The sequence below is a fragment of the Erpetoichthys calabaricus genome, chromosome 10 (genome assembly GCF_900747795.2).
Source record: "Erpetoichthys calabaricus chromosome 10, fErpCal1.3, whole genome shotgun sequence".
Classification (NCBI taxonomy): domain Eukaryota; kingdom Metazoa; phylum Chordata; class Cladistia; order Polypteriformes; family Polypteridae; genus Erpetoichthys; species Erpetoichthys calabaricus.
Genome location: NC_041403.2, coordinates 98,998,074 through 99,023,511, shown reverse-complemented (window position 1 = coordinate 99,023,511; position 25,438 = coordinate 98,998,074). Strand labels below are relative to the sequence as shown.

Sequence of the window (25,438 nt, the reverse complement as noted above, 5' to 3'; positions counted from 1 at the left end):
TCTTCAAATGAATTCAAAATCAAATTAACATCTTATTTGTCACATGCAATTACACACACAGTACGATATGTAGTGAAAAAGACTGGGAATTAAGTAGAATATAAAAAGACAAAAATCAAGTACAGTATATACTTCTTTTAAAGTATCTAAATCAAATCAAATTTTACTTGTCACATACAGTTATCACAAAGTACAATATGTGGCAAAATGCTACGTTGCCAAATTCCAAGACTAAATTAAGGAAGAATAAAGGATTAAGGACAATAAACAATAACACATCTTTACAATTATCAATAGATACTACAGTATTAGATGAATGCAATAGGATGGTTTTCACCCAAATTACAAAATATGAGAAACAATAAAAAATAACAACAACTTAAATAACTCAATATGAGGGAAGATGGCCTAGTGGTAGCACCACTGCCTTGCAGGGCCAGGGTTCACAGGTCCTTCTTGCATGGAGTTTGTATGTTCTGTGTGGGTTTTCTCCAAGTGCTCCAGATTCTTTCTATTGTCCAAAGACATGCAGGTTAGATAACCTGGCGACTGTAGTGTGTGTTTGGTGTGTGAGTCTGTGTGTATGTGTTCGTCATGTGATTTACCAGTGCCCAGTGCTAGCTGGAACAGGCTCCAGCGCACCCCATGACCCTGCTCTGCATTAAACAGGTTAGAAAATGACATGACAATATAAGAGAATCAATACTAGGGCATAACATAGTTATAGACACTGTACTTAGCAAAAGATGTGGATGAACGGTGGAAAGAAGCACCTCCTCAGCCAGTCGGAACTGATTTGTTTGCCTGATCACAGAACAGAGAAGAGGCCCTTGTTGGAATCATTGATATCACTGATAATTTCATAAATCATATATCAGAAAAAATCATAATTTTAAATGACAGCAACCATATGCATTACACTGTATTAAAATTGTAAAAATGTGTAATAATTAAAAAATAAATGAACAACTTAAGCTTAAATACCTTAATGTATGTGAATTAACATCAAGAAGTTCTAGACAATGTCCTTTTAGGACCACTTTCCTTATCTTCATTTTGAATCTTTTGGTTCCATTCCATTTTTTATAAAACAAAAGAGCAGGCTCTTTTGCCTTAGGAGACTGTGGTTCTTTAATGTGGGTCATGACATCCTTTACATCTTCTATAACTCTGTGTTGTGGTCTACTGCCCTGGTAAGACCACTTTCAGAGAGGTCCATCAGATCAACCAGTTAATTAAGAAGGCACGCTCAGTTATGAGATGCACTCTGTACTCACTCAAGCAGAGAAGGAAGACAAAACTGAGTGTCATTATGAACAATGCTGCACATCCTCTCTCTGACACACTAACACAGAGTTCTTACAGTCAACAAATTATTCAGTAGAAGTGTGTCAGGAAACACAACTGTGGGCTTAATACCAAAAGCAATATGCCTGTGTAATGCCTCACTGGGACTTGTTTCTTATCATTAGCCAAGTCAAAAGGTTTTTTTTTTGTTTTTTTTTGTAATTCTTGTGTGTGTTTTATAGGGAGTATTGTTGTTATAATATTCTATATTTCCTTTATTTTTTTCAAACTTAAATTCTTTTTGTTTTAGACTTTTCTTTTCTCCCTTATTTAATAATTATTTTTATTACTGTGTTAACTGTTTTATTGCATTTAATACAAACCTTATTTTTTGCTACACTGTATTAATCTTTTCACATGAACTTTGAAGGTGGTTAGTGATGGTGTATTATAGATTCAGTGTCCTGGGTTTAAAGCCCACATCTGGTCACGGTCTGTGTGGGTTTTCATCTGGGTACATCTATTTTACTCCCCCTTTCTTTGAGACATGCAGGTTAGTTAAACTGATTTTTCTAATTTGGCCATGTTTGGATATAAGTATGAGTGGGACTTAGTCCATGACTAGTTCCTACCCTCCATTTAATGCTATTAAGAAAGGACCTGGCCCCCTGTGCCCCTCAATTGAATTAAGTGGGTTTAAGGATAAGTTATGTGATTTATCTTGTAATTTGTCCTTAAATACCTTACCAGGCTCAACACAATAAATTGATTAGTAGTATTATTGTTATTTTATATATGTACTAATATAAATAAAATGTTTTAATAATTGATGGGCATGCATGTTTGATTAGTGAGACACTGTCCAGTGTGAATGAGCAGTGACTGGCATGGAGCCCAGTCTTGATTCTTGAACTGCACCTGATGCTGCAGAAACAAACTCCACTCTACCCAAAAGGTGACCCCAAGATGGGATGGAGCTGGCTTGATGTACACAACCATGGAAATGTTCGAATACCTTGTCAAGAAGCCTAATAAATACCATGTGTTAAAATAATGTTTATTATATCCAGCATGGATAAAGTTGATAAAAGACAGATGTCTGATCACATTGGCAGCACTATGAGTTAAAAATATGAATGTTAATAAGGTGGTAATAGATTGTACTCCCTCCATCTTTTTTTAGCTTGGATAGTAAATACTGTCAAAATGAATGTCCTTCCTAAGCTCCTGTACTTCTTTCAGGCAATCCCTATATACAGCAACTAATCCCTCTTTAACAAATTAGACTTCTTAATTGTAACATCATTTATCTGGAACCATTTCATGGATACACGTTTAAAAGGTGACTCTACAGAGATCTAAAGCAGATGGCAGCATGGTAAGACCTAACTTTCAGTTCTGTTGCTGGGCTGCAAAATAGGTGTGCAATAAAATATTGGAAACACACAGAAGTCTACAAACCTATACTTGCTTGCTAAGCAATGGAAAGGAAATTCTCTTCTAAATCTTATTTGCACGCTGTGCTCCAGCAAACATTAATTATTGTAAACTTACTAGCAACCCACTTATTTGCAATTAATTAAAGATATGGAGCCAATGTCTGACGCATTTTAAAGAAGAGAAGCTCCTCTCTGTCACACCTTCACATGATAATCACCAATGTCAGCTATATTTACCCCATGGAAGATGTTTGCGATTGTGACATTTAAAGCTCTCAATACAAATACAGATAATGTATTAGCATCTTTTCAGCTATTACGTTCCAAATTTTGTTCACCTGGAGGAATCCCCATCCACCCTCTCTAACTCAGTAGGAAAGTGATGTTCTGGTATGACCTCAAACTGGAAAAAATCAAATACTCTTTATGGGGATCTGTTTAGAACTTGGCAAGAACTCATGTCTGGAATACTAAAGTAAACATGCCAGGCCACTGCTTAACATTTTTATTTTACTTACTGTTTTATCTTATACAAAGAACTATTTTAGATGGGGCTTTCTAGTCCAATTGAATTATTTTTTTTTTCTGTAGCACTCTTCACTAAGTGCAGGCACAATTGTCACATGTACAATGTACAGGGAAATTCTTACTTGCATAATGTTCCATGCAGACGCAATAATCAACATAAAACATTAGGAAGAAGAAAAAGCTCAAACGAAAATTTAAAAATATTAATCATCACAGTAAATGACACTAAACACAACATTACATATATGAAATTTTTACTTTAAAACTTTTCCAGATCTAAATATCTGATTTATTGACACTCCTGGCTGCTGGCTTGCCACTCAAATTTGTCACTAGAAAAAAAATACAACACATAGATTTATTACGTAGTAACTATTTACACAAAACATTCAATAAATGTACATAAGAGTTCATTAAGCCAACATTTTCAACCTATGTGTCTAACAAATGTATTTTTATTTCTCTCTCTCAATCTCAATCCAGTTAATTCAAAAACAAAGTGCAGGATCAAAATAAGAGTCACTTTTAGTAATCAATTTCTCTATCCCAGCTTAAATTTTCTGAAATTAGTCCTGTTTGTCCACTGTTTGTCTAGTAGCTCTTTCCTCTCAGCTCACCACTCGTAAATTGGCAGGGAAAAAAAAAAACAAAAACAGCCAGATGTCAGTTTCTATCCTCTGTTTTCTTAGTTTCTTTTGATTAAAAACTTCCTGGAAGTACATTCTCCTTTAATGAAAGGAATGCTAGTTTCCTAGATTTTATGCATATATACTACTGATTTATATTTATTTACTTTAGTTGAATTCCTGCTGGTTACATTTACCCTAGAACATCAGAAGATTGATTACAGACATTCCATCACATAGGACAGTTGAGCAGCCTCATTACTCTGCAAGTAGAAACTCTTCTTAAATCTCACAGTTCGGTTGTTAAAAGTTCTGTTGGGCCTACCTAAAGGAAAGAGGGAGAAAAGTGTCTGTGCAGGGTTACTGGGATCCTTTATGATTCGTTTTGCCTTACCCAGACAGCTGTTGGCAAATATGTCCTACAGATACATATTTTGGGTGCCAATGATGATCTGTACTGTTTTCACCCCAATTTACACTGCCTTGCAGCTCCTAGCTAGACTGCTAGGGATATGTTTTCGGGTAAAATGCAAATATAAACTACAAATTCCTAATTCCATAATGAGTACACAAATGGGCACAGATTTGCTTAAAATGGATAACAAAGCATCTTAAAATAGATTAACATACAGAAGATGGAGCCCAGCACTATCTGTTCATTAATTAATTGTTGAATTATGGCCAATTGACAATGGAGGAGAGGAAATCAAAAATTCCAGTCAGCAGCATCCATGAAGAAAATAAACTTCTGTAGGGTCCATGGTCAATTATAACAAAAGAAAGTCAAAGATAGAGTCAGATACAATCACAGACCCCTTGGTTGCCCATCCCCTCCTAGTAACTACAGAATCGGTGCTGGGCTGTCTAATCTGACAATGGAATTTTTCCATCTGTTGATTCCAAAGCTTCCCATACCTCAAGTGGCTCTCCCATGGGAAGGAAAACAGTGAAGCAGTGGTACCAAGTGCCACAATCAAAATACGAAGAAGAGAAACAGAAGAGAGCGGGGTTAATAACAGACTATAATTATTGTAATTCTTACATTTGGTACATATGTCTAACAAACAGAGATGTGATTTGCTCAGCTAATCAGCTAGCCCTAATAATGAAAAGAACAGCAGAATAAGACAAAATAGGCAGCACAGCATGTGAAGTGCTGGAAGCATTTGAAACTTGTTTCATTCTTGTTAGAGTTACACAGCAGGCTGCAAAATGATGTATGAACAGAGTAAAGGTCAAGGTGTGTGAGATCATTATTAAGAGATGATACAACTGATTAGAGAAGGTCAGCAGGTTTAAAATAGCTACATATATCTACTTAGATTTTTAATTTAAAAAGGGTTAAATTTGGAGCAGAGCAATAGAATGCTAGTCCTGTATTATTCTGGCCTTGTTGAAAGTTTTCCTCCAGTAGGCTTGTATTTATAAGAGACGTCAGTTAATGCAGCACCAGGACCGCTGAACCTAAAGAGGAGTTAGCTCATCCATGTTGTAATTGAGAACAGGAAGGACTTGTTTGTTTTTTTAGTAAGAAAATGGCTTGGCCAGAGTTGTGGTGGATCACTAGTAGTTCTTTACATTGGAATTTTATTATTATTACCTAATTTGAATTGTTTTTTTTCCTTGTAACATACTTCTTATCATCTTGTAAAGCACTTTGCACTGTATTGTTGTATGAAAATGTGCTATATTAATAAACATTGTTGGTAAGACACTGGGAAAGTGTTAGCAAGGAATATTGTGGGAAAAGCTAAAGCTGACCTAAAGAAATTGCTACTATCTTAGTAGTAAAATAACAATCAAAGAGCAAAAGAGGTGTATTTAGAACATTAACCAAGAAATTAAATATACTCATACAAAAATAGCAAATGCTTTAAATTCATATTCTTAGATATTTTTCTTATGTGAAAAGGTCAATAACCTCCCAGTAGTTAGAGTTAGAGATAGCAGAAACCTACCAAGATTAAAAAGGCTGAAATCAAAGTGTAAATCCCTGGGACTGGATAACATTTATCTTAAGAGTGCTTAAAGATTGGAGGCTGGCAAATCTCGACCCATTATACAAAAAAACTGATGATTGCACTGATTCTGGTAGCTATTCGTCATTAAGCTTAATGTGTATCATATGTAAATTAATGAATGCAGTTATTAAACAAAAGATTGATTAACCATGTGCAGGGAAAGCGCCACCATTAAACTGAATTAGGCAATCGCCTAGGGTGCAGATCACAATGGGGATGCCCAGCAGCACGTGTTAGCTACTGAACAATCGCTTGGTGCACTAATAAGCTTGGCCTAGTGAAATAACCTAGCACTGGCACTGACCACATGACAAAATGGTGCACTACTGATTAAGTCAACATTTGATTGGATGGGGATATCATGTTTCACTAATATGATACAATTCTACGAGGCAGCAAAACAATAGCGTACGATCAGGTAACTATCATGATTTTCAACAAGGTTTTGATAAAATGCTAAATAAGCTGCTAGTAATCAAACTAAAAGATATGGGAGCTCAAGGTGCAGTGCATGAATGGGTGCTAGTCTGGCCTAAACACTGGAAGCAAGGGGTTGTAATGAAAGGAACTACTTTTGAATTAGGTGATGATTAAAAGTGGTGCCACAGAGTTAGTTGGAACAGCACATACCCAAGAGTCATTAGAATCATTGCTGATGGACTTATACAGTTTTGGGCAAATGACATTTAATGAAAAGAAATACAGTGGAACCTTGGTTTGCAAGCATAATTCGTTCCGGAAACGTGCTTGTAGTATAAAGCACTCATGTATCAAAGTGAACTTCCCCATAAGAAATAATGGAAACTCAGATGATTTGTTCCACAACCCAAAACTATTCATATAAAAATGATTAATACAAAATCTAAAGTAAAAATACATAAAACAAATTAACCTGCACTTTACCTTAGAAAAGAATCACTGCTGGTGTTGAGCGAGTTTTTAAAACTCTTGTGGGATTCCACCCAATGGGACGACATGCGGAAGAGCGTCCCAAAGCGCTGTAGCAGTTCGCCATAAAAGCGAATCCGAAAAGATCGCGGACATGCTATAAGCGCCTGCCATCAATGGGTGATACAAAGAACAAGGAACATTATAAATGCGCAGGGCACAGTATTACTTGGCCACAACCCTGCCTGACTGCTGTGTCTAGGAGAGTGGCAGATTCCGCTACAATAAATAACCGCGCTGTTGCTGTTTAAAGCTGGTGTTGCTAAAGTACTGAGACTCAGCTTCGTGTTTTGGGGTTCAAGACGGGGACTCGCATGCCACAGCACACACACACACACAGTCACAATGCTGTAGTAAACAGTATATGCTCGTACGGATGTTGACTATATGAGTGAGACACGCCAACTCAGACAGAGAATAGGAGACGATTGCCCACAATCCCGCAGCGAGAGAGAGAGAACCACCGTCAGCTCAGTTGTGATCACATGACGCTCAGCAGACAAAGTGTATACATACTACTCGTATTGCAAGACCTCGCTCGTTTATCAAGTCAAAATTTATTAAAAATTTTAGCTCGTCTTGCAAAACACTCATGAACCAAGTTACTCGCAAACCGAGGTTCCACTGTATAAACAATTACATATAAGAAGGAAAAATGTTAGATATGAACAACAATAGGATCTGAAACTCCACCTATGAAAAATACTTGGGACTCATCACTGTCCACATTCAGACATTTACAGGAGATTTTAAGGAGGCCAGTAGGATTTTAGGCTACATAACGTGTTGTGTCAAGTACAAATGAAAATTGTTATCCTTAAGTTATAAAATGCACTAGTGATCCTCATCTAGAATACTGCAAGCAGTTGTGGTTTCTATATTTCAAAAAAGGCCTAGCACCATTAAAGAACAACCAGAAGAGCACAACTATGCTGATTACAGGACTACAGGGTATGAATTATGATGAAAAAGTAAGACGTGGAAACCCTTTAATCTTAAGCATGAGGAGGTTTAGAGGAGACACGATTAAAAGAATTAAAATTATGAAAATAATTAGTACAGTGAATTATCATTACTTTAAAATTAGTTGTTCAACAAAATATGGTGACACAGATAAAAGCTTACTATGAGACAAATTTGCATACATATCGGCAATTTTATATTCACTCTGAGAACCAAAGACATGATGGTGGTGGACCTTCAATAAGACCCAATGGCATAATATCTTTCTATTACAAAAAAAAAAAAAAAATCTTGGAAGGAGACGTGGTTTTCTCGGAAAGACACTTACTGTATATGTCTCGTGTGAAAGAGATTTAACCACGCCTGGGGCCGGAAATAAATCGACAAAGAGTAGATGACAAAGTAGAACATTGTAAAGAATTCAAAAATGTTGGCGCGGTACACATGCAGAGCAGGTTAGAGATAATGGAAGTACGAAAATTCCAAAGCCTCAAAAAAAGGATGGGAAAGATCGCATTAACGCAAACAAATGGAAATTATTACTCAGTGAAATAACAGAACAGCAAAAAGAGATCGAATATATTGTTCGGATTTAAACTTTAAGTCGGAGACTTGTAGATCGTCTAATTCGTGTTGCCATCGAGAATTAAAAGATTCCAAAAACGTTGCCGTGGTATTTAGTCCCGTGAGAAGGAGACTTTTAACATGAGATTCTTTCAAGTCACACCCTACTTACAACAATTTTCAAACAAGACCACGGTCATCTAACCTCAGTCATGTGAATGCTTTTGTCAGACACAGAAAATAATCTATGTAAATTGTATATCCAGTATTCCAAACACGAGGATAGGCGAGCCCCCTAGTAATGCAAAAGGACAACAGGGATTGACAATATATGTTTGGCTAAATGGCCTGTCCTCATTAAAATTGCTTTCATGGTCCCTCTTGAGAAGAAGAGAGGATAACTCAGTTGTAGGATCTGCAAACTGATATCAATTTTGTATGTTCAAGTTAATCAAATTTTCAGAAAAAATAAGGAACGCTGAAGCTTGTGTTTAAAGGAAACTAAGATTCAGACGTTTCATTTACTTTATTACATTTTTGCAATAGCTCTGTGAAGTGTTTATCTTAATAGTTCAATGGATTTCATCATTATTTTGTAGTGTCCTATCAGAGACACCTACAATTTGTCCCACGCTAATTCTTCACTCTGAAAGTCCATTCCATTAAAGCAATGCAGAGTCTCAAATGCTATCTAGGCACTATCAGGTATTTCACAGCAATCAGTCCACCATTATATGCCAATATAAAGCTATTAATGTACACTAAATTATTGGCTTTACATAATGAATCACAATTGTTTGCATGACTTATTTTCAAACAGAGTAAAGACTCAGGATCTATTAAAAATCTGTTTACCCACAGACATGGGGAGGACATGCACACATCCAGGTATTGGACACCGACTCTGGGGGTGTGTATGTAAATCTCTCTATATATAAAACAAATGTACAAACATGAAATGTAACAATGATGTAACATACATAACATTCCATTAGATTGCTCAGATGTTCTTGCATGACTTTTTTAAATGTGGAAATATCTTTATTTAAACTGAAGCTGAGCCACCCATTTTACATCATACTTCTGTAAGTATTTAATGTTGAGTAGGTTGAGTGAGGCCTGATTAAGAGCGGCACTTCTGTTCCCTTAGGTCTGTATGACATTCCAAATTTATTTCATGACATGTCACAAAGACAGTGTATACAAATTTAGACAAATAAAATACAGAGGCATTAGAAAAGACATTTTTATTAATTTAATATGAATAGATCTGACATGAATCACATTTCCAAAGAGGTATACATCCTCAGAAAATATATTTTAAAAGCTATTTCCATTAGATATAAAATATACAGTACAAAACCATTTATGTTCACAACAACAAGAATCATTAAACTGCAATATATTATACAGTCACAGTGACATAAGGTTAGAGGCTGTAAAGCCTTGAGGTAATATAAGCTAAAATAAAACAATTTGAAAATAATGAAACACATCACTTCTGCATACTATCATATTGCATCTGTCACATCAAATACAATTAAAACCTCTTTTTTCAAATATAAAGCAACCATTTCAAATTTCTGCTTAACACAGCTGAATACCCACTTGGGAAGTCAGTATGTTTTACATATAAAAAGGCTTAAATATAAAAATAAATACTAAAAGATAACAGAGCAGTGAGACAATAAACAAAGGCTCATAAAATTGAAGCCTATGGGCTTAACTACATACAACCAACATCACCTAAAATTGAAAATGGGTTTGGTCTGCAATATTAGGGTGCCATTTTATAATCTCAGATAATCTACTATACAGGGTCTCCTCTTAGTTACAAATACTGTCACGGACCAATGCTACTAGGATTTAGGCACTTCAAGGTATTACAATCAGCTGTATACAAAGTTTTTAAAGTAATCATCTCATGGCTATTGAGTAAGATTTTGTGCACCAGAAAATTCTTACTTGAAAACGCTTTACTAAACAATACTAGTTGTCCAAATGAATCACATATAGTAGGGCTGAAAGGCAGCAGGAAATGTTGTTTCACAAGATCCATATCTACAGGCAAATTATTAAAATTAGAGTGGATTTATTTATTTATAACAGGCTGGCCCCAAATCTATCCACTGGATTATGTGTTAACGGTCTCATAGGATTTTCCCTTTAATCTAGCAGTCAATTTGTTCTTTTCTCCACAAGATGGCATCACAGGCCTAAATTACATTTCATATTTAATCAGCCATACCTTTCAACAGAACATCTTTAGTACTAGGGTGTTGTACCCAGTTGCAAGTCATTATGGATGTAGTGTGAATTCAAGGAAAATGACACATTTTAATGGCTACTTAAAAATATTATAATATGCAAGCTTTCGAGGCAACTCAGGCCCCTTCTTCAGGTAGGATGTCTCGAAAGCTTGCATGTTGTAATCTTTTTAGTTAGCCAATAAAAGGTGTCATTTTGCTTGACTTCTCCCAAGATAACATCTTTAAAATTCACAAATATTGCTCAAGACCACAAGACTCTAAAATTATGAATAACTTTTGAATAGGTTACACTCTTTTCTTCAGATACAGCAGGAATAAAATGCTACTGAATAATATTTATTTCCTTCAGCCAATGAAATCCTTTGCCATCCACAAACAAAAGCTTATAAAATGGCCAGCATTATGCTTGGAGGCTGCTAACTTTTGTAAGCATAAGTATTAAAATTGTTAATGTGTTCACATTTAAATGTACACAATGTCAGTAACATTACTTAGTATTTTATGTTCACTACAGTACTGCATGTGTATACAGTAACTAAGAATCATATCTAAAAATTAACAACAAATAACTCTGAAATAACATTAAATATGTAAAAAAAAATCCCTTTGTCCTGATACTCACATAAATAGTATATACAGAAGAATTCTGGAAATACAATGACATGCAGGAAAACTGCATCCAGGTGTGTTAACTTAAGAATAAAAACATTACTCTAAATTGCTTTATATATTTAAATATATAAAACAAGAAATTAAACTATAAATGCCCGTATTAAATCATATTTCAGATGGGCTTGGACTGGAAGACCAACAAATAACTGCTTTCAATAAATTAATGTGAAATATTGCATAAAACCCTTGGTATACTGAAGAGATAATTTAAAATATTATTGCCATGGAAACTGAACACAATATAAAACTTATTACAACAAAAAAATAATTTTAACATTGTCTGTAAATCTACTGGAAAGAAAACAAAGTACAAGTCAATCTAATTTTAGAAACAGGAAGACTGCTCTGAACCCTCTTTGGACACATTTTGTTTTCATCAGAGCACTTCACACCCTGAGCACTGCATTGAGAGGACATGATGTTGAATTATTGGAGGTTGTTCCAAATATTGCTCAATACTGTATACAGAACACTGCTAAGGGAATAACAGTTTTTGTACCTTGCAGGATAAATAAATATTTAACAAGGACACACAGCATTCAAACTCAGCACAGTGTACCATATTTAATGGTTTCAATGCAACAAAAAAAAAAAACTTCTGGTCCATTTCTGTGGTGATTACATGTCTGAGAAATTTTTTTTAACAAGTCACATGACATGTAGTTTATTTAAAAATGGTAATACTACACAATGCAAATCTACTTGCCAATTCTGTGTAGTATGTACTAACTGTAAAAAGTGCCTTAGGGTTTAGATGGGAAAAATACTGGATTCAGTCTTCAGTAACAATAGCTGTCCTCCATAAGTTTGATAGACACTACCCTAACAAATAATTAAAATTGATACCAAAATAATCTGTCATTTAAAGATGTTCTGTCTATTCAGCTTTAAAAGACATTTCAGTATTCACCATTTTGCACTTTAAAACTGAAGTGTATATACTAACCCATATTCGTAGGTTTTATCTTTAAAACAAAGATAACTTCACGCATAGTAAAGTGAACTTAATATTTCAGGGAGGACGCATGAGCTGGCTATGCATGACTCAATGAACTTGATGAAATGAACATATTTCTAAACCCACAAAAGGTTTTTTATGGACTTGGCCATATCAGATGTTTTGAAATACATTATTCTGAAGATGAAGCACAGTTGATACAAAACAAAAGGCTCTTTTTTGTTTATAACATAGATTATACACTTGATATACACAGAACTGATTTGTAGTTTTGATAAGGTGCTTGTTATTGCAAATTGCTAAACTGGAAAAATTCCAGTACAGACAAATTATACAGTGTCATGATCCTTATTCTTCCAACTGTATCATGTCAGGACCAATATCCAAATTTGTCCCCGAATTCAACTAATTACTAACTTTGCTGGACAAGTCGTCTGTAGTGAGGCATTACTTTGCTTTCTGGAAGATAAAGAGCCATTTCCATGGCTACTAGGACCGTAAATTCAAATTGAATCAGCTCTCTTCGGTTTATACGAAATCTTTCTTCTAGCTTCTGTAGTAACAGAAAAAAACACACATAAATATTTAATGTGTAACAGGAAACCGTTAAAAACAAAAAACACATCCTTAAAAAAATCACAATAAAAAGTAGCTATTATTTATAGTTCTAAATTACATTTTACAAATGCTTAAATATATACATTCATGTAGTCATGCAATGTTTTGTATTGTGAGGATATGAAGCCAAATTATTTTTCTAAAATAATAAGTAGTGACACAACTTACAAAATAACTGTTGTGTTATACTTATAACAGATGTCCGCATTATATGCAGAATGGGTTAGTTAAGCATTAGAGTTATTTGTTAGTAATCAGTTAATTTAACTTAGACCTAAACCAAATTAAAACATGAAAAAAAGCAAAAAAACCCCTATGGGTTAAACGGATACGAAATATTTGATGGACAAAAATGTGCACTAAACCCTGCCCTTGTGTTAAAAATTAAATACACCATCAGCATAGAAGCACAACTGCCAGTGCATACTGCACATCCAGCACCCTAAGAATATTTTGCACTGAGCACTAACCTTGGGTACCAACAAAAATATGTGGCATGAATAAAGTATTTATAGATTTAAAGTATTTATAGAAGTAAAGTATTTATAGATTTAATACATTCATCACATCTTCACCTGCTGGAGGTCTTATAGAAATAAAAGGCATGTTTTAAATTATTTACCTTACACAAAAACTAAGTATGGGACATACACAGTATACCCTGTAACAGAGGAACCATAATGCCAACAATTTGTCAGCTTTTATTTCATTTTATATGTAATTGTTTCTTTGTAGGGAGCAAAGTGTATCCCAGCAGTACCATACACAATGTAGGAACAAGCCAAGCGTGAACTTTAAAATTTGTAGATTTTTTTAATGGCTTTTCAATGCTGATTTGCTATTGTCAAAATAGTGTTTACTTGTACCCAGTGTAAGCCTAGGTGTAAATAATGATCATTTAGCTATTGCTGTGTAGTTTAATTCAAGTCATGTGTTATCCTTTCCACAGTACTAGTCAACTTTTCAACAGCTATTAAGTTGGAAACCATAGAAAGCACAAAATAAGAGACATAAAGGTTCTACAGTCCGTACTGCCTAAATGTCTCAGGTTAGCAGAACATTGTACAGGATTAAGTAAAGACCACCTGGAGAGTACAGAACCTATTTCATAAGAAATGCAAGTGATACAAACCAAATCAGGCTGAAAACCAAATAATTTTGTAGCACACCATGCACATATGGTAAGAGTTTAACATGTTTGTATATATCTTATTTGTATTCATTATCAAAATTGAATGCATATTGCAAAAATAATATAATGTTTAAGATGATCTATTATTGAAATGATGGTTCACTACACAAAATTCAGTTTTAAAGAAAACCTGGTAATTTATCCAAGTCATGCTAACCCATACATGATTATCAAAAAGAATATATTTAAATGAGATTTAATGAGATTTTTCAAATGCAAAGCAAACACAGTGATATAAATTGTTTATCCATTTATACCTCAAAAACTGAGTAAGTTAATTTCTTAAATCGATAATAACTAAATAATGTATGGCTGATATTTTAAAGTGCACATGTACAACTTTTTTAAAAGTAAAGAACAAACATCTTACATCAATAAGTTGCCGAACTTCCTGCTTTTTCAGATCACTGCTGATTTTGGCTGCTAGCAGCACACAGGCTGCTGCACTCAGTTTGCGATTCTGCTTGTTCAGCCGTCCCTGAAGCACTAACTTCTCAAAGTAGACATATGCCATGGCTACTGTTACTGGCTGTAATTCACACTCATCAGCCACATTCCACATGTCTTCCTTGAGGCTACATTTAAAAAAAAGAAAAAATAATAAAGCAATACTGATTAAAATAATGTTTAATTTGCAAGTTGTTGATTTGTAGTTTTACAAAAGCCTTCAGTTAAAATGGAATCTTCACTCAGTAGCTACATATTAACACAATTGCCTTTGCAATGACAGTGTGAATAGTGGATTCTTGACAGATTATTAATTTATATAGTAACTAGCTGCATGTGGTCTTCGGGACAAAAAACCAACCCGAAGACTCCCTAGCAGTTTTACTATTTTGGTTAAATTGCAGAGTTGTCAGCTAAGTGAGCTGGAACAGGTGGTATTTTTTCTGAGACGGATGCATACTCGAGTGTAGCTTTGTTGTGTGAACGTACAACGTGTATGTAACACAAACCTCAGTTGGTCTGCTTGGGTTGAAGGATGGGTGAAATGCATGCAAACGGCAAAAAAATTTAAAAGTGCATACACGTGCCATCTCACCAAGTGTAAGTCACACTTGTATAAGCTTCTATATCTTCCGTAGAATTTACACCAACTCTTGTAGCTCTGGTTGGGCGCGAGCAGAGCAGACTGCTTCTTACACATGCACACGTCTTTTGGTATGAGAACTGAGGTGCATGCAAGCGCTGAAAAAATGTAAAAGTGCATTCATGCGTCATCTAGTGGCTGTGGTTGAGCGTGAACACAGCACACTGCTCTATTTACACACACATTCGCTGGTCTTTCGTTTATACTGTATACGTCTAATTTGTTAGGAAAAAAAAGACAAATTAATTAGCAAGCTTAGAGATGCCCTAGAGATTTCCAACATATAATTAATGACTTTGTTTTAATTAGTGTAAAATCATGTTAATAAGTCTCTTTGCAAGGAAATAAATTTATCACTGACCTAAAACCAAGAATACCAGTTTAGCAGTTTTTTACTTTATATTTACACAAGCTGTTCTACCTGTCTAAAATGGGTTGCAATCTAAGTGATCAATATAGAACTCGGCATATTTGGGAGCCCTTGAACCTGTCACCGTCGGTAATGCTACCGATGAGCTAGGCAGTGAGGCAACAATGGAGCAAGGGGATGGTGTAGAAAAGTGCCAAGTGCTTTTATTAAAACAACAGAACAATGTCCAAATTAAATAAATGCAGTGCTTCAAAATAAATAATGTGCAGTGATTCAAAATCTCTTCATTGAATAAATAATCCATAAAACAAGAGTGAAAAGTGGAGGTTAAAACCATTTGAAAAATCTTTTAAAAAACGAGGTTAAAATAATGCAGAAAGCAGTCTTTTAAAAACATTACAAGCCCGGTGTCTTCAACCTGGTGGCTCCCCTACTTCTCCCGTCTGGACTTCTCAATAGGGGAGTCGCCCTACAAGCAGATGACCTTCTCTGTGCCTGCTTCAGCTGCTTGGATTGCCTCACCGATCCCTGGCTCCGGTAGGCTCCACCTGACAGTGACTTGAGATTCCCTAACGACCAGGGCTCTCACGCTGGGGAAACCACGTCCCAAGTCCCGACTCCCGTTGCCTTCCGCGGAGAGTCATCCGCCCTTTATCACTGGTCACTCCCGCTCCATGATCACTCAGCGGGAGCGACCACTACGACTACTCCCGGGTGTCGGCCCAACACCCAGGCTCACTGTTCAGCTGCATGCGAGCCTGCACTTGCTCTCCTGCACTGGCTTTCTCTCCCTCCACTACTTCCTGCAACCTCCGTTTCTTTCAGTCTCTTTTCATCCTTCCTTTTTCTTATAGCCGACTCGTGCTTCTATTTATCAAGAGGGCATGGCAGCTGTGGCAAATCAGCAGCCCCAGGAACAATCATGGATGCGGACGGTTTCTCACCTGTGCACTTAGGTGAGAAACGCCCACATCGCGAATCGCCCTGAGAACCACTTCGGTCACACAACCACCACGCCCCCTCACCAAGCCGCGAGCACGGTGCTTATTTATTTAAAACTGGCCTTTGATGGGAGCTGTGGACCCGCTATACCACAGTGCACCATCTACTGGAATGTATTTTGTAATTTATGTAGTAATAAAATGCAATGCGTTGGTCATTACAGCAGATGGCACATCACAAACAATTGTAGTACTAAAATACACTGCATTTTTTTATCCCAACTGATGGACCATCGGAAACATTAGCACTGTTTTTACAAATCCCATACCAAATGGCATTTAACAGAAACATAGCAACCGGACAGACACACAAATACACAGACATACAGTACATACACACAGACACTTGTCCTTTTACTAAGGTGTATTATTATGTACATTTTCAGTTTAATTACAAAAGTGGTCAATAAAATCTTGAAAAATTTTCTCTGGTAAAATGAAATGAAAAGCCACCCAAAGGACTGTGATATTTGATATTAACTACAGAATGTGAACATTTGATATTTTAAAATATTTTAAGGAAACCTAAGCATGTAGTGCAGAAACAAAATGTGAATAAAATATTGCAGTATTTTTTATCGCAATACCTATTATCTGGTACATGAAGGACAATAGGGATACATGAAGCAGTATGTTTTATGTCTGTAGTGTGACCTCAGCTGAAATAGCTTGTCAATTTGGCTGCATTGCTTGCAAGCTCCTCTGACTGCATTGTTTACACATTTCCTTAATGGGCAAATTCACCTCCATTTGAGCAGACACAAAGCTCTACGAGGAAAAAAAAATAAGGCTAATGTCTTTAAAATAATAAAAATAAGTGAATACAAAGTATCTCAGGATTTTTCCCCATGGTAAATGAGCATGGAATGTTTCTCAGTAATTAAAAATTGGCAGTATTTCATAAGTTTACTTTATGGCAAAATACATTTATCAAGTCCCCCTAAAAATAAGCACATTTATATACATTTAAACAATGTTTTTAAAATAAAAAACTCCAGTCTCAATTATTATTCGGTAGCCTTACTATAAAAATAACATCTCAAATTACAAGTATTCAAACAATGCTAAAATTAGACAATGTACTGTGTGTGTTATGTATCAACATTTAATATACTCAGTCTTATTATGGTGATTGCTGTGAGAAGTTTAAGCAAAATGACACCTTTTATTGGCTAACTAGAAAGATTACAATATGCAAGCTTTTGAGGCAACTCAGGCCCCTTCTTCAGGCAAGATGTAATATAGAAACTGAAATTCTCTGTGTTTATGTAGACACTAGGACAAAAAACATAGGAAAACCTTTAAGTGAGGCATCTTAGATGTAAAAAATTAATAAACCTCTCCAGGCCAGATATGAGGATTGTTTGTCTCTTGGACTGTCCTAGACAACCTGACTACAGATCCACATTGTTTTGAAAAACTCATCAGAAACTTCAAAAGACTTTGTTGGACACGTTATCTTATCAAAAGATGTTGACTACTGATTGTTCTCCTCTCTTGCTAAATGAATCTTAGCCTGGAGAGGTCTAATAATTTTTTACATCTAAGATGCCTCATTTAAAGTTTTTCTAATGCTGTATCTGTCATTTCTGTATTACAACTTGCCTGAAGACAGTGCCTGAGTTGCCTCGAAAGCTTGCATATTGTAATCTTTCTAGGTAGCCAATAAAAGGTATCATTTTGCTTAACTTCTCACCACACCCATAATGGCTAACTTGGTATAACACCCTAGTAGTACTATGGTGATAGCCGAGATATTTAAAATCCATCTTCACAAGTGGTATTTGGTATATCAGATTTATACTTTTTGTCTACTGAAGTATGATTTAAACTTTAACATCAGTAAAATTAAAATGGAAAAATAAACTGCAGAAAAAAAGAAACAAAAAAAGACACATCTTTGAATCATGAACCAAGTACTGGAATAATAAAATCATACTGAGGAGGGTCCCTGGTAATTCTCACCTATAACAGAAACACTGAAAATAAGTTAAAATTACACCACGTATTACATCATATTGTCTAAATCAAACATTACTTTTATGATATTTATGTTTCCATGAACTTAACTGCCAACACCACATTATCAATTTTCTTAACCTTTTCCCTGTTTTTCCATGAGATTAGCTTAGTTCATCACGTATCAGTACTGCATTAACCATTCTTTTTAAGCAAACAGAAATCATCTTTAGAAATGAATGATAAAGAATATTAAAAACAGACAGTAGTTGTGTAATAGTACTTACCTTCTTATCTTACTCAGAGTTAACTTGATATGAGGAAATTTTTCTTTAAATGTTTCATTCATATCTTTTTTTAGATCAGATGGCTTTACATATTCTATTATTGTTGTCTGTGGGGAGAAAGAAAAAATAAATATAAAGTTAAAAATGTCAAATGCTCCAATTTATATAATTTAACCTTTGTTTAAAGGATGTTTGCTCTTTAAATAGTAAAGATTTATCACATGAAACCATTTAGCTGGCAGGCTTGCTTTATTTAAACTCTTTCCTCAGAGTACTACAGATAAAGGCTCTAATCATATGATTTTTAAGTAACTGCTTCATGTATTAAGATAGCGAGAAAGGCAGAATCACTCTGTAGTGTCCAGGGTTTCACCCCTACAGGCTGTGGCTAGTAGACCCTGTGTGATAGCCTGTGGGGTGGGGTGGAAACATCACTAGATTACCTCGGCATCACAACAGACTCTTGATTATGAGCATCAAGGGCGGAACTCCAAAGCTTTCCTGGGCCATCATGTTCCACATGAGGATGACGACTTGAATTGATTACACAAAGTAAATGGCCCTTGAACCCTAGATCTTGCAGTACATCTAATAAAGATTTTGAATCAAAAGCCCTTTCCGAGTCCTCAAAACCTTTGCAATGACAAATGGCAATTTCCCACAAACCTCAAATACACTGCCTGGCCAAAAAAAAAGTCGCCACCTGGATTTAACTAAGCAAATAGATACGAGCCTCCTATTGGATAATTACTGCATGGGCGATTATCTTTCAGCTGGCAACAAGTTATTTAACCCCAACTGGTGCAATGAGTTGCTTCTCATTTCTTAAACAACCATGTCGAAAGACACATCTCGTGGTTGTGGAAAAGATGTTAGTCTGTTTGAGAAGGGTCAAATCATTGGCATGCATCAAGCAGAGAAAACATCTAAGGAGATTGCAGAAACTACTAAAATTGGGTTAAGAACTGTCCAATACATTATTAAAAACTGGAAGGATAGTGGGGACCCATCGTCTTCGAGGAAGAAATGTGGCCGGAAAAAAATCCTGAATGATCGTGATCGGCAATCACTTAAAACGTTTGGTGAAATCAAATCGAAGAAAAACAACAGTAGAACTCAGGTCTATGTTTAATAGTGAAAGTAAGAGCATTTCCACATGCACAATGTGAAGGGAACTCAAGGGATTGGGACTGAACTGCTGTGTAGCCATAAGAAAACCACTAATCAGTGAGGCAAACCGGAAAAAAGGCTTCAATTTGCTAGGGAGCATAAAGATTGGACTCTGGAGCAATGGAAGAAGGTCATGTGGTCTGATGAGTCCAGATTTACCCTGTTCCAGAGTGATGGGCGCATCAGGGTAAGAAGAGAGGCAGATGAAGTGATGCACCCATCATGCAAGATCTTGGTGAAAAATTAATGCAACACTGAATGGAACTACAGTAATCCCTTCTCCATCACGGGGGTTGCGTTCCAAAGCCACCCGCGAAATAAGAAAATCCGCGAAGTAGAAACCATATGTTTATATGGTTATTTTTATATTGTCATGCTTGGGTCACAGATTTGCGCAGAAACACAGGAGGTTGTAGAGAGACAGGAACGTTATTCAAACACTGCAAACAAACATTTGTCTCTTTTTCAAAAGTTTAAACTGTGCTCCATGACAAGACAGAGATGACAGTTCTGTCTCACAATTAAAAGAATGCAAACATATCTTCCTCTTCAAAGGAGTGTGCGTCAGGAGCAGAGACTGTCATAAAGACAGAGAAAGCAAACAAATCAATAGGGCTGTTTGGCTTTTAAGTATGCGAAGCACCGCGGCACAAAGCTGTTGAAGGCAGCAGCTCACACCCCCTCCGTCAGGAGCAGGGAGAGAGAGAGAGATAGAGAGAGACAGAGAAAAACAAACATGCAAAAATCAATACGTGCCCTTCGAGCTTTTAAGTATGCGAAGCACCGTGCAGCATGTCGCTTCACGAAGCAGCTGCACACAGAAGGTAGCAACGTGAAGATAATCTTTCAGCATTTTTAGACGAGCGTCCGTATCGTCTAGGTGTGCGAACAGCCCCCCTGCTCACACCCCCTACGTCAGGATCAGAGAAAGTCAGCGCAAGAGAGAGAGAGAGAGAAAGTAAGTTGGGTAGCTTCTCAGCCATCTGCCAATAGCGTCCCTTGTATGAAATCAACTGGGCAAACCAACTGAGGAAGCATGTACCAGAAATTAAAAGACCCATTGTCCTCAGAAATCCGCGAACCAGCAAAAAATCCGCGATATATATTTAAATATGCTTACATATAAAATCCGCGATAGAGTGAAGCCGCGAAAGGCGAAGCGCGATATAGCGAGGGATCACTGTATCACCAAACTCGGCAAAATACATTGAAGTCAATGGGGAAGGACTAACTGATGGTGTAATCATCTTTAAAGTGTCACTGAGGGGTACAGAAACATCTGTCAACTATACTGTGGCCAAAAAGGTGACCTGAGCTGTGTGGCAGCAGTGCCAACCACTGCACCACTGTACCTCTGTGAAAGCAAAAAAAGAAAGAACATAGCCAGAGATGTACAATCAGACATTTTGTCGAAATAAAGCAGAAATGCCAAAATCGATGTCAAAAGTCAGAAAAAATGCATAGGTCTTTTAAAGGCAGAAAATTCAAAGTAGCATATTATAATTGAAGCCACTGGCTCATTCTGTTTTTTGAAGTTGCGCTGAAGGCTCTACAAACAGTCTGTGCTGATGCTGTGCACTTTTTCTTCTATCAAAAAGATAGACATATCTGTGATATTGTGGGTCAGCCCCACTCTACTGGGTCCTTCCAGGGAGCCTCTTGAACCCACTACCGATGATAACATACCTATAGTGAGGGGTAGGTGTATTAGTGCTCCAGTGCTTTTATTAAAATCCAACAAAACAGAACAGTGTTCAAAAGTGCAGTGCAAATCTTCTTATAAATAAATAAATAAATAATCTACAAAAAGAATCAAATTGTGGAGGTTAAAATTAATCATATAAATTATTTCATTAAAACTAAGGTTAAAACTCTCACAGGCAGGAATCTGTCTTTTACATGCTAGTCACCGGTGATTCCCTTGAGCCTGGTGTTTCCTCTCATTATCCTAACTGAACCTTGCAGAAGGAGAAGATGCCTAACCAACAGTCACCACAATCCTTCCATGGGTCCGGGTCCCTGCTGTCACATGGCTGCTAGCAGGGCTCCCAAATCCAAACCCAGGCTCAAGTCTCCATTGTCTATGGCTTCAAAAAGGCTCCCACCACCTTCCCGGAGTTGCATGGTGTGTCTCCTGCACCACCTGATCACTGAATCGAGCATCGCACACTCCCTTCCAGACTGTTTACCGTCTCTTTTTCTCCCACTTGCTTACTCAAGCACCGGCTCTCTCACTCTTCTCCCTGCCTACTTCCATGTGTCCCATCTTTTAATCTCCGGCTCCTTCTCTCTCCTTCTGCCAATCTGTTTCCTTCAGCTCCTTCTCATCTTATAATCTGCATTCTCTTTCCTTTTACTATCCTCTCCATCACCATAGCACGTGTTCCAACATTGCCTCCCCGAATCACCCCTCATTATTTTCACAGTCAGCAGAGACATCAGCAGCAATGGTCCCTTCCCCAGCCAGCTCCAAACGTGACTGCCTCCTTCGGTGCAACTGCCATGTCACTTCAAGTCGGCTCTCCCTCTTCCTCATGCACAACAACTGGCACTTTCTGGATCCCTAGGGAGATCATCCCAGTTCCCCACTACCCCTGAATTTTACAGCGAGGGAACCAATCCACCCCTTGAACAATAATCACTCGTTCCTCCGCAGGGCCTTGACTGCCTGCATCGCCACCACTGTACTGGCCGAGTAGCAACTTCTCAATTGCTTTTTCTTCCATTCTCTATTCAATTTCCTTTTCTTGTGCTGGCTCTTCCTAATATGCCTCTGTGGGTGTAACGTCTCAATCACACATCTCAAGTTGCCGATGAAGCAATTGAGACAGAACGCGCTCTCGCGTGCAGGTTTGTCTCACCTCATTTACTCTAGCAACCCCACACTCATGGAGATCGAGACGGACAATTAATTAAGTATTTATTAAAAATCGGCCACCTTTTTCTGAGCCTTGGACATGCTATACCACAACATCTTGTAAACAGTTATGGTGCATCCGGCTCCTTCAAGGTTTGTTTTTTTTATCTCCACGTGGCTAATTAGGCATGCAGAGTGCATGTGCCTCCTTCTCTTATACTGAGATGGAACTTAAAAATCAACCTGCACATTTGGTGACAAGCAGAGATAACTCATTATTTATGCTGTATGTTTAATAAAAATAAAATGCTGAGAATGTGCATTATTAACTTATCTGTTCTAACACTAAGTAAGTCCCACAGTCTGTAATGCAAATGATCAGCATTACCCACCGAGGGGTGTTGGGGGGAGTGTTTGGCCTGGGGCAGTCTCATCCGATGTTGGCTGTTACCGCTCTGGAACATGTTGCACTGGCCGTGCATTATGGGATGCTGGGGAAAAAAGTTGTCCTAAACCGAAATTCACTGATCAACACTATTAGTTAGCCTACAGCTGATGTTGCGAAATATGTACATGGTCTGACTGTAGCCATTGCATAACATTGACAAACTCACTTAATCCACTTCAGAGTCTATACCAAATATCTCTAGCTCTGGGTACAAGACAAGATCCAACCACAAATGTGCTGCCAGTCCGTCACAAGACCCATTCACACACACAGAAACACTCACCCGTATTCAATCAATTATGGGTGATCTATTAACCTAACACTTCTTTCAGATGTCATAGGAAGACTGGAGTACCCAAAAAGAAAACACTTAAGAAATGGGGAGAATGTGCATACTCCAGAGAGGATCAACCTGGCTTGAGGTTTGATTTCAGAACAATGGATCTATGAACAGCAGCCCTAATGAGTATATTACCAACCTTTAGCACAAACATCTTCCAAAACTGGTAACCAATACAAGATACATTATTAAAAAAGAGTTAAAAAGCAAAATTTACTTATAACCATCAGTGCTTACATACAACTACTTTGTAGTTACATGAAAAGGATACATTATTAAATTTAATCAAGTTTCTTACCATATAAGATGCGAAGATTAGTACTCGTTTATGTTTCCCACAAGGCCACTGGGGATCACTTAGCAGATTAGGATCATAATCTGGTAACACCACAGCATCACCGCCTAGACAACAAAGTAACAATTTATTACTGTACAAATACACTAAAAATACAGTCATATAAATTTCTATCAACATAAAGAAAAGCATTCATCTTTTAATACATTGTTGGTGTAAGGAACATGCACTCAGACCACAGGCAACATATTTACAGTTTAGGTTATATTTGGAGCCATAAGCAGTAGTCTGGTCTATGATGTGGACCATATATACAGTGCATCCGGAAAGTATTCACAGCGCATCAATTTTTCCACATTTGTTATGTTACAGCCTTATTCCAAAATGGATTAAATTCATTTTTTCGTCAGAATTCTACACACAACACCCCATAATGACAACGTGAAAAAAGTTAACTTGAGGTTTTTGCAAATTTATTAAAAATTTAAAAACTGAGAAATCACATGTACATAAGTATTCACAGCCTTTGCTCAATACTTTGTCGATGCACCTTTGGCAGCAATTACAGCCTCAAGTCTTTTTGAATATGATGCCACAAGCTTGGCACACCTATCCTTGGACAGTTTCGCCCATTCCTCTTTGCAGCACCTCTCAAGCTCCATCAGGTTGGATGGGAAGCGTCGGTGCACAGCCATTTTAAGATCTCTCCAGAGATGTTCAATCGGATTCAAGTCTGGGCTCTGGCTGGGCCACTCAAGGACATTCACAGAGATGTCCTGAAGCCACTCCTTTGATATCTTGGCTGTGTGCTTAGGGTCGTTGTCCTGCTGAAAGATGAACCGTCGCCACAGTCTGAGGTCAAGAGCGCTCTGGAGCAGGTTTTCATCCAGGATGTCTCTGTACATTGCTGCAGTCATCTTTCCCTTTATCTTGAGTAGTCTCCCAGTCCCTGCCGCTGAAAAACATCCTCACAGCATGATGCTGCCACCACCATGCTTCACTGTAGGGATGGTATTGGCCTGGTGATGAGCGGTGCCTGGTTTCCTCCAAACGTCACGCCTGGCATTCACACCAAAGAGTTCAATCTTTGTTTCATCATACCAGAGAATTTTCTTTCTCATGGTCTTTGAGTCCTTCAGGTGCCTTTTGGCAAACTCCAGGCGGGCTGCCATGTGCCATTTACTAAGGAGTAGCTTCCGTCTGGCCACTCTACCATACAGGCCTGATTGGTGAATTGCTGCAGAGATGGTTGTCCTTCTGGAAGGTTCTCCTCTCTCCACAGAGGACCTCTGGAGCTCTGACAGAATGACCATCGGGTTCTTGGTCACCTCCCTGACTAAGGCCCTTCTCCCCCAATCACTCAGTTTAGATGGCCGGCCAGCTCTAGGAAGAGTCCTGGTGGTTTCGAACTTCTTCCACTTACGGATGATGGAGGCCACTGTGCTCAATGGGACCTTCAAAGCAGCAGAAATTTTTCTGTAACCTTCCCCAGATTTGTGCCTCGAGACAATCCTGTCTCGGAGGTCTACAGACAA

General features: G+C 37.3%; 2 protein-coding genes across 2 annotated transcripts in view; one reads left to right on the top strand and one right to left on the bottom strand.

Moving 5' to 3' along the window:
• LOC114658415 (cadherin-4-like) overlaps positions 1-25,438 on the top strand; it is a 2,147,065-nt gene that overhangs the window by 1,754,667 nt on the left and 366,960 nt on the right. The window lies entirely within an intron of this gene.
• Positions 9,916-25,438, bottom strand: part of cables2b (Cdk5 and Abl enzyme substrate 2b) — a 71,753-nt gene continuing 56,230 nt past the window's right edge. The window contains exons 6-9 of the mRNA XM_028811667.2: positions 23,907-24,010; positions 18,794-18,900; positions 14,457-14,661; positions 9,916-12,829 (exon numbers count right to left, since the gene is read on the bottom strand). Of these exons, the coding sequence (XP_028667500.1) occupies positions 12,689-12,829; positions 14,457-14,661; positions 18,794-18,900; positions 23,907-24,010 (557 nt within the window). The 3' untranslated portion in view covers positions 9,916-12,688. The remainder of the gene's footprint in view (positions 12,830-14,456; positions 14,662-18,793; positions 18,901-23,906; positions 24,011-25,438) is intronic.